This window comes from Pteronotus mesoamericanus, unplaced genomic scaffold (genome assembly GCF_021234165.1).
Source record: "Pteronotus mesoamericanus isolate MK-2021 breed Mesoamerican mustached bat unplaced genomic scaffold, CSHL_Meso_final contig_220, whole genome shotgun sequence".
Classification (NCBI taxonomy): Eukaryota; Metazoa; Chordata; class Mammalia; order Chiroptera; family Mormoopidae; genus Pteronotus; species Pteronotus mesoamericanus.
Window position 1 is genome coordinate 1,735,961 of NW_026555091.1, and position 14,562 is coordinate 1,750,522.

At 39.1% G+C, this 14,562-nt stretch overlaps 1 protein-coding gene across 1 annotated transcript in view; it reads left to right on the top strand.

Annotated features, from left to right (window-relative positions):
- The window catches only part of BBS9 (Bardet-Biedl syndrome 9), a 179,961-nt gene that overhangs the window by 137,063 nt on the left and 28,336 nt on the right, over positions 1-14,562 (top strand). The window contains exons 11-13 of the mRNA XM_054571306.1: positions 2,129-2,205; positions 5,039-5,092; positions 13,613-13,715. Of these exons, the coding sequence (XP_054427281.1) occupies positions 2,129-2,205; positions 5,039-5,092; positions 13,613-13,715 (234 nt within the window). The remainder of the gene's footprint in view (positions 1-2,128; positions 2,206-5,038; positions 5,093-13,612; positions 13,716-14,562) is intronic.

Consider the following 14,562-nt stretch of genomic DNA (forward strand, 5'->3'; position numbering starts at 1 on the left):
GGGGTGTTTCCTCTGGGCCAAGGGCGATTTCAGCAGGCCCCGGCATCACCCGCAAACACCATTTTCAGAGGAGAAGAGAGCTCTCTTGAGTCCCCTCTTTTATTAGGGAGCAACAGCTTTCCCAGAAGCAAGTGTCAGCACCCCAGCCCGCACGCAGCTTTTCTCACCTCGCATCTGCCAGATAAGCCCCATGCACATGCCTAAACCAACCACCAGTCAGGGGAATCAAGTCACCATGATTGGATTTGACCAGTCCAATGACTGAGATGAAGGAGGATGTCTCTAGAGAATTAGGGCTCTGCCACAACAAAGGAGGGGGGAAGGTGGATGTTAGGTGGGCAGCAAGAGCCTCTTACACACACACACACACACACACACACGCACGCACATGAAATAGTGTGTCCAGAAAAAGTCCAGCCATTGTTAATATAACGGGAACAGTTTGTGTGACATCGATGTAACTTGGCAGCCAAGGAGGGTGGACTGGGATATACATGCGTGAATAATGACAACTTCACTGTATTAGTCAGTGGGGGCGGTAGATGCCGTTGACTGAGCATGTGTACTGTATGGCCATCGCATTCAATGACTGAGCGAGTAGAGCAATGAATCTGCATCAAATTTTGCATTAAGGTGAGACATTCCTCCATAGAAACTATTTGGATGATTCAGAAGGCTTTCAGGGACGATGCAATGAGTACAGTGCAAGTAAAAGTGTGGCACAGGCGTTTCAAAGATGGTCAAGAATCTGTTGAAAGTGATCCACGTTCTGGAAGGCCTGCAACAAGCAGAACACCTGAGGATGTTGAATGTGTACAGGCTGCAGTCAACAAAGATTGGCGACTGGCAATGCGAAAAATAGAAGCTGACCTGGGGATTCCAAAAACTACGGCGTCCGAGATTTTGATGCAGGATCTTGGCATGAAACGTGTCATGGTAACATTCACTCCATGGCTTCTGCTACCAGAGCAGAAGGAGCATCGTGCTACAGTTGCTAATGACTTGATTCAAACCATTACCAATGAACCAGATTTCCTCAAAAAGGTCATACTGCTGGGAGAACTGTGTGAGGTCCCAAGGTGCCTACTTTGAAGGGGACTGAGGTATCATTGTCCTATGTACAATGTTTCTGTATCTTCTTCAATAAGTGTCTCTATTTTGCATAATACATGGCTGGATACTTCCTGGGCAGACCTCGTATGTGTGTGTGCACACACTCCTGTAATTATTATTTCCGTTTCTTGCTTATTTCAAACTATTATTTATGTTTCTAGCTTGTTTAGGATCACTGTCGCTTGTTCATAAGATCTTATTATGCACTATAAACAATTTTTTTAATTGTGAAAATAACATGAATACGGTGAAAATAATTCAAACAGTACTAAAAAGGTAAACCCCAGATCCTGTTCCACTAGACTGTTTAAAGGTAACCTTTATCATGAGTTTTTGTGTGTTCTTTAAGAAAGTTTTCATGGTTTTGTAATTACACATTAGACACATTGTGCTGCATCTTGCTTATTTGTTAATAGACATATCTTGGATTTTTTTTCTCATCAGTATATAAAGGTGGACAGTACTCTTTTTTATAGTTTTGGGCTTTAGACCATTGCACAGCACAGACATCATTTTGTTAACTCTTTCCCTGTTAATAGAAATAACAGAGATAATAAGGACCAGCAGCAGAGAATTTCCAGGAGTGTCTGTGAGTTGGCTATAACTATCAAAATGTAAAACGTACAGATCCTGTGACCTAACAGTTCTACTCCCAAGCAGTAGAATGACTTGACTGCAAAAGTAATTCTTTAAACCCACTTACCTTCAAAAGGCTTGTACTAATTTGGGATCTTACCAGCAGTTAAAAAGGAGGCATTAAAATTCCCAGCACTGGTCAATCAGTGGGTCACACCTTAGCTAATATCTTTGGGGGAAGAGGCAGTTTTTCTTTGAAATATTGTAGAGGGGACAGAATTAACCTCAAGCTTCTAATTCTGTAATGCATTAGTTTCTTCAACTTGTATGGTTATGGGGTTGTTTTTTGACATATGGTATACATAACCTTAAACAACTATACAGCAGGTTTTACTTTATGATTAAATGTCATTTTTCTTTTTTCTTTTCCAAATTACAGGTGTCTGGCCCATGACTGAGAGGGAAGATGACTTGAAAATTTCTGCCATAGTTTCCCCGAACTTGGACTCTGTATCTGTAGGTGTATTCGCAGAGTTTGAAAGTGTTTGTGATTGAGAGGACTTGGGTGAATTGGGGTCAACATGTTGGTTTAAACTGTGGGCCTTCAATAAGAGACTTTAGGGAGGATAGCAACTTTTAATCTTCATCATTTTCTAAAAATAACCATTTATAGCCTCTTAGTGTAGTAAGGAGTTCCTTAGGCAGATTTCTGCCCCCCAAAATCGGAGGGAGAACAGTAGAAGGGATTCTTGCCCTTATTCTGAATCTACTTTTTAAGAAAAAGTTTAACCAGAATATTGAGATAATTGTAATCCAGATGAATAATACTGACCCCACAAGATTTTTGTTGAAGGTTCAATGAGATAATGTTCATGAAAGGCCTAACGCAGGGTTTGGTAATTTATAGTCCTCAATACATTATGGTGATTGCGACTGGGGGAATAGTTCAAGAGTAAACAGTTGGGCCAGGAATTATTTTTCCCCCCATTTTTGTCTGTGTGACCCAGGGCAAGGTATTTAATTTTCTTAGTCTCAATTTTCTCATCTGTAAGGTGAGAATAATAGTAGAATCTCCATGGTTTAATTGTATGATAATTAACCAGCACCATCATCATCAAATGTCATTTTAGTTTTCTCAGCATTATCACCACCATCTACATTTTGCTCCATGTATTGTTCTCGCCCATTATCTTAGTGCCTGTCACATATGGGTGCTCTATACATACTTGCTCTACGAGTGAACGAATAAAGCTGAGGAACAAGCAGGATGAAAGGGGGATTGGCGTTGGTTATATTACCCCACATCCTTGTTTAGTCTTCTGTAAGCACTTGTTAGATTAAGATTGTTTGTGCCTCACTTCCTGATTTTGGGCAAAATCTAGACGTTTCTCTGTGTTCATACCAAAGGCTGATCAATTTAGACAAGTGGTCAAATTCACTGGTTTTACTGTATTTGGAGTTCACATCATATAATTTTGCCAAGGAAGTGACTTCAATATCTACATATCAGAGCATAATATAGTAAGTAGTTGTCCTCGTTTTTCAAAGATTAATATGAACAGCCAATCTCAGTAGTGATAAAAATCACATTCACATTGCCATAGAATAGTTAGGTATACTTAAAAAAAAATAGGACCGTATATGAAAGAAACATTCAGCCAGCTGGGTCACATAGTAGAGGCACTGTTTTAAACATTGACCATTCAGCACACACCATTTCTCACTCTACCTGAAGGGTGTAGTCTGAGTGGAACATTTCTGCTCAGTTAGCTGACAAATGTACACACATTTTCTTGCCTTGGGAATGATTCCTTTTTTCCTTTGGGCCACTTATGTACTTTTTTTCTTAAGGTTCTCTTAAACATAGGCTATTTAGAATGAGGAATTCCCTTTCTGTTCTTCAGCACCTTTTGATCTTTGTGGGAAAAACCTTATGTAATAGTCTATATTGTAATGTATATTTCCCTGTTGGCAACTTGGAGTGCTATTTCCTTTCAACTAGGTGTCTCTTTCCAGCTTCATTTTCCCTCTCACTATTTTTTCCTTCTTAAGAGAGTCTTGAGAGTGTAGCATTCATTCCACTGGAAAACATGAGAGCAGCAATTCATGTGGCTCTGGTATAGCCATGTGTCTCTGTATGACCATTTCTCTATGGCTCTACTTTTATTTCCTGAAGGACTACTTTCCTTGAAGTACCTAGGTGTTTAGACAATGGGTTGAAAAGAGCAGAAAACAGGAGATACTTGTTTCTCTTCTAGATCTTTGGAGAGCTAAAGTAAAACATTTCCTGGATTTTAAGTAATACTAGAGCAAAAAGCCTGGCTTAATATTTTATTTTGAATCATTAATATGAAAGCACACATGTTAAAAAAAACCCCAGAATTTATATTAGAATGGGGTCTTTTAGAGAAGAGCTAAGCAGTGCTGTCCTATCTTCCTGAATGAGAAGTTGGATCTGAGTTCATACATGATTTCGTATAGAGTCAGAAATAGAATTTGAATCTCCTAACTCTTAATTATGCCAGTGCCCATTATATCATAGCAGTCTCCATTGCTTAGATGTGGCTTAATTTTTCCTGGTAAAAACATTTCAAATAGGTTAAGTTAAAGTACAGTGGGTCTATTCATTGGTTGGGTAGAGATTTTAGGACCTGCGTTGTTCTCCAGGAATTCATATGGGTATTACTAGAAAATATGTTACCCCTTTGTTTCTGTTACTGAGTGAGAATTTTTCTCTCAATCTACCACTTTTAAAAAATGTTATAAATTATACAGAAATGTTTTCTCTATTATATTATACTTTGAATTCTTTGAGAGGTAGAATCAGGTAGCCTCGGCTGATGCTCAAGGAGCGAATTAGTTTATATGAGCTAGTGAAAAAAAAACTCACTCCTACCTTTGTTCTATTATCTAGGGGCAAGGGCACTCAATATTTATATTATTTGTTATTTGTCTTAGTTACATATTCATATTATTAGTCAGAATAAAACATTCGTTTGTCAAGTTTAAAATAAAGTGGCCTAAAAGAATGGCATAATGTTTATCTGAGAAATGCAAGGTGGCCTTCTTCTATATAATAGGACGAGTGAGTTAATAGAATTAATTAGTTTCAACATTTAAGTAAATTTGGCCGTAGAGCAGCATAATAAAATATGTGACTTTTTGGGGGGCGGGAGGGTGGATATTTGAATATTAGCTCATGAGTTTCTAGATGAAGACATCCAAAACATCACAGTGACCCTTTGGGTCTGTCATCCTTTACAGTTACTCCAGACTTTGGTGGTGAGAAGTAGACATTGCACCTGTGTGTTTACTCATTGTTTCCTTCCTTTCTCCTGCATGTTTACAGCCAGCCCCTGACGCTGAAGTGGCTGCAGACCTGGTCCCTTCCGTCGCAGTGAAGGTATTGTACCGTGGTTCTAGGCTGTAGCCTGCAAGCAATATCACACATTCCATCACCTCTGTCACCCTGTAAATAGCCTCTGGAAATGCCAAACACACACTTGACATTCCTACCATTTCCTCAGCCTTAGGGGGGTGAATCAATAACCTTCATTGTTTTCTACAAATATAAAACTGGTAATTGCATTCATAGCAGTATACAGATAATGTAAACGATTGTTATTCTTATTTAAATATGTTATATAATCTGGGATCTTTTTATCTAGATACAAAATTAATACTAACACATGCTAAAGTATGTCATCGCCATAGACCAACCGGTGTCATAAGAGACCGATCAGTTGATTGAAGCATCATGTATATACAGGGGAATTATGTGAATGCTAATAATATCTTTCTCTCATGTATGATTTTATGTGGGTTGGAAAAGAATTTCCAGTCATCTATCTGCCATAATATTAGCTTTGAAGGGGTGTATTTATAGCAAGAACATATTAAATGAAGAAGCCACAAAGTAGAGTAGTGACAAATTGATAGTCCTAAAAAAAAATAGAGTATGAAGGATGTGGTTTTGGTTAAAAGTTTTAGTCCTGTCATTGTAGAATTTTAGACTAGAACTCGAATGTAGAACCCTCTTAAGGCATTTAGATTAAAGTGTGGTAATCAGTCAGCACACTATTAAGCTGAAAATATTTATCACTGCCCAGACCTCGGAGCCAGGAAAAGTTGTGGATCTTGGCGATTTGCTTAGTCAAAACTTGGACAGGGCTTTATATTTTCTTAGATTATGGGTTGCTGTCCTTGGAGGAGCTTGACAGAGTACCAGGCTTTACCAATTGTGTTCGCTTACACTGGCCCCAGCGGGTGGCCCTCGTGTGGGGACCTGCGGTAGAAGTTGAAGGGAGCCCAATCTTTTAACAGTTTCCTAAGCTAATTTTTTTGGATTCTTGCCACTGGAAACAAGGGTGGTCTTTCCCCAGTCTTCCTCCCCCCTATTCAATCAAAGGCTCTATCTCATTAATACTTCTGAGTCTGGAAAAGCATTAGTGGCAAGAAATCAAACACATAAGAAAAAAACCCTGCAGAGTTCCAGGAATGATCTATAGACTTTTGTGCGGGGAAACCCTTTTCATATCTATCTACTGATATTGTTCAGACACATACACATAATAATTCAGGCGCACAGTATAAGTTGCAAAAAAGTCGTGTACCTAAACCAGATAGCGTTGCTCATGCTAATTCCCCCCCAACCGCTACTTGTTGCTGTTAAGTAAACACACCTTTCTATCCCATGCAGTTCTTAGTCTTTCCTGTGTAATAGCCACCTTAAAATGACGGCATGGCACTACTGGAGAATTCTCTTTCATTAGTGGAATTTACTATGCTTGAGAATGACTAAGTCATTCCTAACTCCCTTGCTTAGTGCCATTGTAAGAGCCCAAGACAGAAGGCAACGCGTGAGTGTCGCACAAAGTCAGCGGCACTGACACAGCAGACGCAATGACTTCCTGATTCTGTCTGACAGTTTCTGTACACGTTTCTGCTATAAATCTCTTCTTATAGCCTTTTATAACAGCAGCCGCCAAGATATATAACCATGCAAGTTTCCATCATAATAAATCCTGTTAATTGAGAAAATGTTTCCATCCGTTCCAGTGAACGAAGATGTGGCTGCCTTGAGTATGTGTGCATGATGTGCGAGTGGTCGTTCCTACCTGGCCTTTGCAGTCGTAGTTTTATATCTAGGATAAAATTTGGTATTATATTTCCTAAAGATCATATTTCATTTTGTCAGAAGCGGAAAATAGCATGGAAAATTCTTGTATTAATGTTTTATATTTTTCCCTTAATATTTTATAATTATTTTTCTCTTAAAATATGAGGTCTATGATCTAGCCAAGACGTTAACTCTTTTTTTTGGCTCAAACACAAGTCTTCTTTGTTACCGTAGTTATTTTCCTCACACATCTTCTTGCTTCACTTTTGAAAGTGCCTAGCCCATTGTTAGGGTTCACTAAATCCGTGTATGAGAGCAGCTACGATTGATCCTGGGTCTCAGCCAAACGGAAACACTTCCGTAACGATGTAAAACTGTGTGATCTTTGTCGAAGTGCACACTGTTAGGCCAGGCCACGTCAGATATCTGCTCTCTTACAAATGGCTTGTTACTGCTTTAAGGACTTTTCATTTTCACTCCTAAAACTAAGTTTTCAGCTCTCTTGTTCACATTGGCTTGATGCTCTTGGGGAATTATTTAGCTTCTTTGAATTTCTGTTTTTATTATTTATTTACTTTCATTTTTACTTTTTAAATTATATTTTATTGATTATGCTATTACAGTTGTCCCAATTTTTTTCCCTTTGCGCCCCTCCATCCAGCACCCCCCACTCCCTCGGGCAGTCCCCACACCATCGTTCATGTCCATGGGTCATGTGTATAAGTTCTTTGGCTACTCCATTTCCTGTACTGTACTTTACATCCCCATGGCTATACTGTAACTACCTATTTGTACTTCTAAATCACCTCACTTCACCTATTGCCCCACACCCTTCTCTGGCAACCATCAAAATGCTCTCCATATCCATGATTCTGTCTCTGTTCTTCTTGTTTGCTTACTTTGTTTTTTAGATTCAGTTGTTGATAGATATGTATTTATTGCCATTTTAGTGTTCATAATTTTGATCATCTTCTTTTTCTTAAATAAGTCCCTTTAACATTTCATATAATAATGGTTTGGTGTTGATTAACTCCTTTAGTTTTTTCTTATCTGGGAAGCTCTTTATCTGCTTCGATTCTAAATAATATCTTTGCTGAGTAGAGCAATCTTCACTGTAGGTCCCTGCTTTTCATGATTTTCAATATTTCTCGCCAATCCCTTTTAGCTTGCAAAGTTTCTTTTGAGAAATCAGCAGACAGTCTTATGGGAACTCCTTTTTAGGTAAGGCCCTGCTTTTCTCTTGCTGCTTTAAAGATTATCTCTCTCTTTAATCTTTGGCATGTGTCTTGCCAAATTAGGATGTGTCTGGGTGTGGGCCTCTTTGCATCCATTTGTTTGGGACTCTCTGTGTTTGCTGGACTTGCGTGTCTGTTTCCTTCACCAAATTAAGGAAGTTTTTTCTCATTAGTTTTTGAAATAGATCTCCAACTTCTTGCTCTTTCTCTTCTCCTTCTGGCATCCCTGTGATGCAAATGTTGGAATGCTTGAAGTTGTGCCAGGTTTTCCTTACACTATCTACATTTTTTTGGATTCTTTTTGTTTCTTTTTGTTCTGATTGGTTGTTTTTTTTCTTCCTTATGTTCCAAATCATTGATTTGAGTCTCAGCCTTATCCACTCTACTGTTGTTTCCCTGTAAATTGTTCTTTATTTCAGTTGGTGTAACTTTCATTTCTGATTGGATCTTTTTTATGCTGCTGAGATCCTCACTAAGTTCCCTGAGCATCCTTATCACTAATGTTTTGAACTCTGCATCTGAGAGATCGCGTATCTCCTTTTTGCTTAGTGGTTCTTCTGGAGTTTTGATTTGTTCTTTTATTTGGGCCACATTTCTTTGTCTCTTCATTTTGGCAGCCTGCCTGTGTTTTCTATGTATTAGGTAGAGCTGCTATGACTTTGTGTCTTGGTAGAGTAGCCTAATGTAGTAGGTTTCCTATAAGGTCCAGTGGCACAGCCTCCAGTATCACCCAAGCTGGGTACTTGTGCTGTGCCCTTCATGTGGGCTGAGCACTCCCTCCTTTTGTAGTTGAATCTTGGTTGCTGTTGGTAGGTCAATGGAAGGGATTTACCGAGACCAGTCAGTTGCAAGGACTGGCTGTGACCACTGACCATCAACCTCCACCCTCCATGGAGGATCAGCTGTGCAGGGGCAGGGTTGTGGTGCTTTTACATGGTCTGTAGCTGTTTACTGGGTGTGCAGGACCTGGAGTTTCCCTCATGGTGCAGGGCAAGGTCAAACAAGGCCCCTGCCTGTGTTTTGCCTGGGGCCACCCTGCCTGAGCTATAAAGCAATCTGAGATGGTTGCTCCTTGTGCTGGGTTGGCTATCCCAGGTGAAGCCAAGTTGAGGAGCTAGGCAAGCTGCTGCTAGTGCTGGGCCTGGGGCTCACTGGAGCCAGCTGTCGCTTGTTTGACAGGATTTAGGAAGTTGTGAAGCATGAGCTAAGACCAGCCATTCATATGGAAAAGTCACTGTTAAAGGGTGGAAGTTGGGCAGGATGGAGCCTCAAGGGATCTCCAGGGTGGAACAAATAGTGTTAGCCAGGTTGTTGGAGACTCAGATATGGCACCTGCCTGCTGGCCCTGTGGCTGCATGTAGAGAGGGTTCAGAAAAGGGAAAGTGGCCTCTGCCCACCTTTCTGTCTAGGATAAAGCTATCCCCCAGCTCTTGCCTCAATACCAGGCATTTCAGTTTCTCCCTGTATGCCACTGATGCCTTTCAAACTGGTAGGCCGGGGCTGGAGCTCAGAGGGAGTGGGTCTGAGTAAGTGCATGTGTGGGTTCTTTAAGAGGAGCTTCTTGGGACTCCAGAAGTTTCTTCCACCTACTTAATCCCCACTGGTTTTTGCAGCCAGAAGTTATGGGGACTTATCTTCCTTTCACTGGTACCCTGGGCTTGGGGGTCTAGTGTGGGACTGGGACTCCTCACTCCTGAGATACCCCTTCTGAATTTTTACCCACCACGCATGAATGTGGGGCCAGCCTGTTCTGCATCTTTGCCCCTCTTGCCAGTCTGGATGGATATGGTTTCTTTAATTCTGTAGTTGTCAGACTTCCATTCAGTTCAATTTCTGCTGGTTCTGAGTGATGGTTGTTCTATAATTCAGTTGTAATTTTGATGTGATCATGTGAGGAGGTGAGCTGTGTTCACCTATGCTGCTGTCTGACCAGATGTCCTGAACTTCTGTTTTTAAGCTGTAACATGGGGATACTTTTTCATTTGCAGAATTGTTTTGAGACTTAACCACAGTTGATGAAGAGCATGGGTTCTGGGTTTTGGCAGACAGAAGTTCAACTGTGGTTCCACCTCTCATAAACAGAATAGCCCTGAGCGAATTATGTAGCCTCTCTGAGCCACAGTTTTCTTTTCTATAAAATGGTATAGAGTAGTAGTAGCTGTTTCACTATGTTGTGAATATTAAATGAGATAATACACATAAATACTTTACTAGCATGGTTGTATGAATATGGAAAGCTGCTAATGGTTATCATTACTATGATTAATTTAATTTTAAAATATATGTATAGACTAGCATTATATTATTATTAATATAAAAATATTTAAATTGTGTCTGTATATTCAGTGGACTAGGTATTTGAAAGAATGTTGTCTGTAGTGCATATATCGTTTCTTCTCATAATTGCCATCAGGGTTTTATTAAAAAGGTATTATAATGTCAGATGTCATTTAGGAAGCTTTTTGAGATGCATATTCCCCTCACATGTTCTCAGGGCTTATAAAGTAAAAATTGAGGATTGATTGTTCATTTGCTGTGTTTATTGTATTTATTTGCATTGAATAGTGGTCTTTAAAAAATTTTACTTTGCAAATCAAAATTTTTATGTTTAACTTATTTTTCAGTTGTATCGAATACCCACATTATTTAAAATTAAGACACTTACTGAATCTAATTACATATGTATAATGTTTGTAGGCCAGTTGTATATTGCTGTATATTGTTTCTCTCTCTGTCATATGCATGTACATATATGAAATCTGTCCAGAAGGTGTCCAGCCATGTAAAATGAAAAATAGAGACATTTATTGAAGAAGATACAAGATCCAAGAAACATTGTACATAGGACAATAATGCCTCAGTCTCCTTCAGATGAGGCACCTTGGGACCTCCCACAGTTTTCTCAGTGTCTCTTCCACTGTTCAAAACGCTCTGCAAAATCCTTTGTTGGAATCACCTTTGGATGTCTTCTTGTATTTTCCTGTATCTCGACAGTCTGAAATCTCTTCCCTCTCAAAGGTGCTTTTAGTTTTGGGGAAAGGCCAGAAGTTGCAGGCATCGAATCTGGCCTGTAGGGGAGCTGAGTCACCTGGGTGATTTGATGTTGCACCAAAAAACCCTGCACGAGTCTTGGTACACGAGCGGGCGCATTGTCGTGATGAAGCTGCCAATCACCAGTTACCCATAGCTGTGGCCTTCTGAATCATCCAAATAGTTTCCACAGAGGAATGGTCAAGATTAGTGCAAAATTTGATGCAGATTCATTGCTTTTGTAGCTCAGTCATTTTGAATGGGACGGCCACACAGCACACATGCTCACTCAATGGTGTCTACCACCCACTGACTAGTACGCCATTGTTCTCACATGCACATTCAGTCCACTCTCCTTGGCTGCCAGGTTACATCGGTATTGAGCAAACTGTTCTCATTATATTAACAGTGGCTGGGCTTTTTCTGGACAGATCTCATATAATTAAAGAATAGGTGATAACGTGCCTTTTAAGAGAAAGTTTAAAACTATTTTTATTAAAAATAAGTATGCTCTTGCATCATGTCAATTAATAATGAAATGTATCTGTTCATATACTAGAGTCTAGTAACTAGATTGAACTGTTCTGTAGCAAAGGTGCTAGGTAGGGGGTGCTTCTCAACTTTGATAATAAATAGGTATCACATAAAGAGCTATTAAAAAATTACCAATACGCAGGTCTATTGTGGCAAGTCTGGCTTACCACACCAGCCATGTGAACTCATCCAAAGGAGACTATTCGGAGAAGCTGGGACATTCAGGAGACAACATCTAAAGGGAGGGCATGCCCAGCGGAAGCGAGGTTGTTAGGCCTTTTCTTTGATAGCCTGAAAATGATGCCCCTTATCGCTGGTCCAGTCAAGGTCGTTGGGCCTGATGGTTTGCTTCTACTGATGCTTCGCCACAGGAGCAGTGAGAGAAGTCCTGGCCTTCTCTGCCCGTCCCCAGCCCTCTTCCCAGATACACTGTTGCCCCACAGTTCCCAACTATTGCTTCTCATCGCAGTGGGAAGGTTTCATAGTGTCCAACAAGGGCACCAGTTTGGAAATCCAGCCAGCTTAGAAATGCAACAGTGAAGATTGCCATTCTTTGATATTTTCTAGAATTAGTTATGTCAGATATTTTTGTGGTAAGCCATGGAAGAAAATATAGTGCTTTGATATGTATCTAAGCTAGTAAATATCCACCTAGTAAGGAAATCTCTAGAGTATAGTTAACTTGTGTAAAAGGCAGTATACTAATACTGGATAAGATAAATAATTCATGATGCCACATCTGTGTATGAAAAGCAGAATGAACACATATTTCATGACATAATTATTTTATCAGCCATGGAGGGCAGATTATTTTTTTCTTTCGACAGAACATTTTTAAGTTAAAATTGAAAAAATTTAAATTAAAAAAGTTTTCAATTATAGTTGGCATATTGTAGTAGTTTCAGGTGTACAACCTAGTATTAGATATTTATATATACAAAGTTAAGAATAAGGATAGACTATTTTTAATAGTTTTATTGAGATATAATTTGCATATACTTACTCATTTCGAGTATATTAATTCAGTGGTTTTTAGTGTATTTGCAGAGTTGAGGGCCATTGCCACAATTTCCCTGTAGACCATTTTCATCCCCTCCCCATAAACAGCGCCATATCCATCAGCTGTTACTTCCTGTTCCCTTCCTCTCTTGCATTCCCTACCTCATACCCCCTACTCCTTTCCTCAGCAGCTGCAACTCTATTTTCTGTTTGTATAGATTTGTCTGTTCTGGACATTTCATATAAATGGAATAATACAGTATATTTTTTTTTTGTGACTGGCTTCTTTTACTTAGCATACTGCTTTTAAGGTTTGCTGATATTGTGGCATGTGTCAGTATTTCATTTCTTTTTATTAATAAATAGTATTTCATTGTATGGATATCGTGTATTTTATTTACCCATTCATCAGTTAGTTGATGGACATTTGGGTTTTTTTCTAATTTTAACTATTATGAATAATGCTAGTTTTAACATTTGTGTACAAGTTCTTTCATGAACATATGTTTTCATTTCTCTTGGCATGGAGTTGTAAGACTCTATGGTAAATTGATGTTTACTTTTTAAAAGAAACTGTCAAACTTTTTTTTGTGTGGCTGTATTATTTTACATTGCTATGAGCAATATATAAGAGTTCTAGTTTCTCTATGTTCTTTCTGATACCTGTTTTTGTCGTTTTGATTGTAACATGTTAGTGGTTGTGTAGTGGTATCTCGTTGTGGTTTTAATTTGTAATTTGTAGTGATTTAAAATATTGACATGTTTTCATGTGCTTTTTGGCATTTCTTACATCTTCATTGGAGAAAAGTCTGTTAGTTCCTTTGCCCAGTCTCCAACTGGCTAGGATTAATCTACTGCATATGTTACATGTTATGTTTTGTGACTACTTATTTTTTCTCAGATGATGTTTGCTAATTATTTGCTAGTGATTTTCTTAAGTAGTTGAGATATTTATTAATTTGGGTAGAATGTAATTTTCAATTAATAATAATTCCTGCTTCCTTAGGTTACGCTGCAGAGCAGAGTGGCATTGCAAAACGCCAAGCTCTCCGTCCACGTGCAGCCACCTTTAGTATTGTCATGTGACCGATTCACTTTTCAATCGATGGGTAAGTGTTCTGTTTTGGCCTAAAGTCTATCATGGTGTGAGGGCTTTTTTTTTTTTTTTTTTTTAAATTAAAAAATGTTTTATCAGTGTGCTTATATTTCATGGATATATTTCCGTCTGAACCATAAGGCTGGTATCTTCCTGAAATTAATGCTTGCGTTGTTTTGCTTACAGATTTTTTCCCCCTAAGCATCAGCCATGGACATTCAATGCATAGTTGCTGAGTCTGAAGTTAATTACAGATTTCCAAGTGCTTTCCTTAACTAGATGGACCTGTAATTGTACTTAAACACTATAATTTGGAAGGCTTTCTTTATTGGTGTTTCTCTAGTGAGCTATTTATTGAATCAGTAATGTTTGAAGAAAGAATATTGACTTTGGAGTCCGGCCTGGGTTTGAACCCTGGCCCTGACTGTCGCTCTGTGTGTCGCCTCGGGCAAGCTACCTTCGGAATTACGTGGAGCCTCAGTTTTTTTAACCTGCATAAAGGGGATAATGGTGTCTCTCTTGTAAGACAAGTCATGGCTGTTTTGAGGATTTAATTAAAAATGAATCTGTGTAATACATCTGCAATAATGCCTAAAATAGTAGACAGGTTGTAAATGGCAACTCTTATTCTTTGCCTGGAATCTCTTATCCCCTACCACTTACATCTAAGTTGTCATTAGTCCAGTTAAAGTGATTTCTAAATTATTTTTAAGCCTTTTTCTTTACTGCCACTGTTCAGCTGGGGATCCTAGGTCTTACTGAAGTCAAGAAAGGCTCTCTCTTTTTCGCCTTTGTATAACCAACCCTTAGCTAGGTGCCTGGCTGATGGTGGGAACTCAGTAAATACTCATTGAATGAGC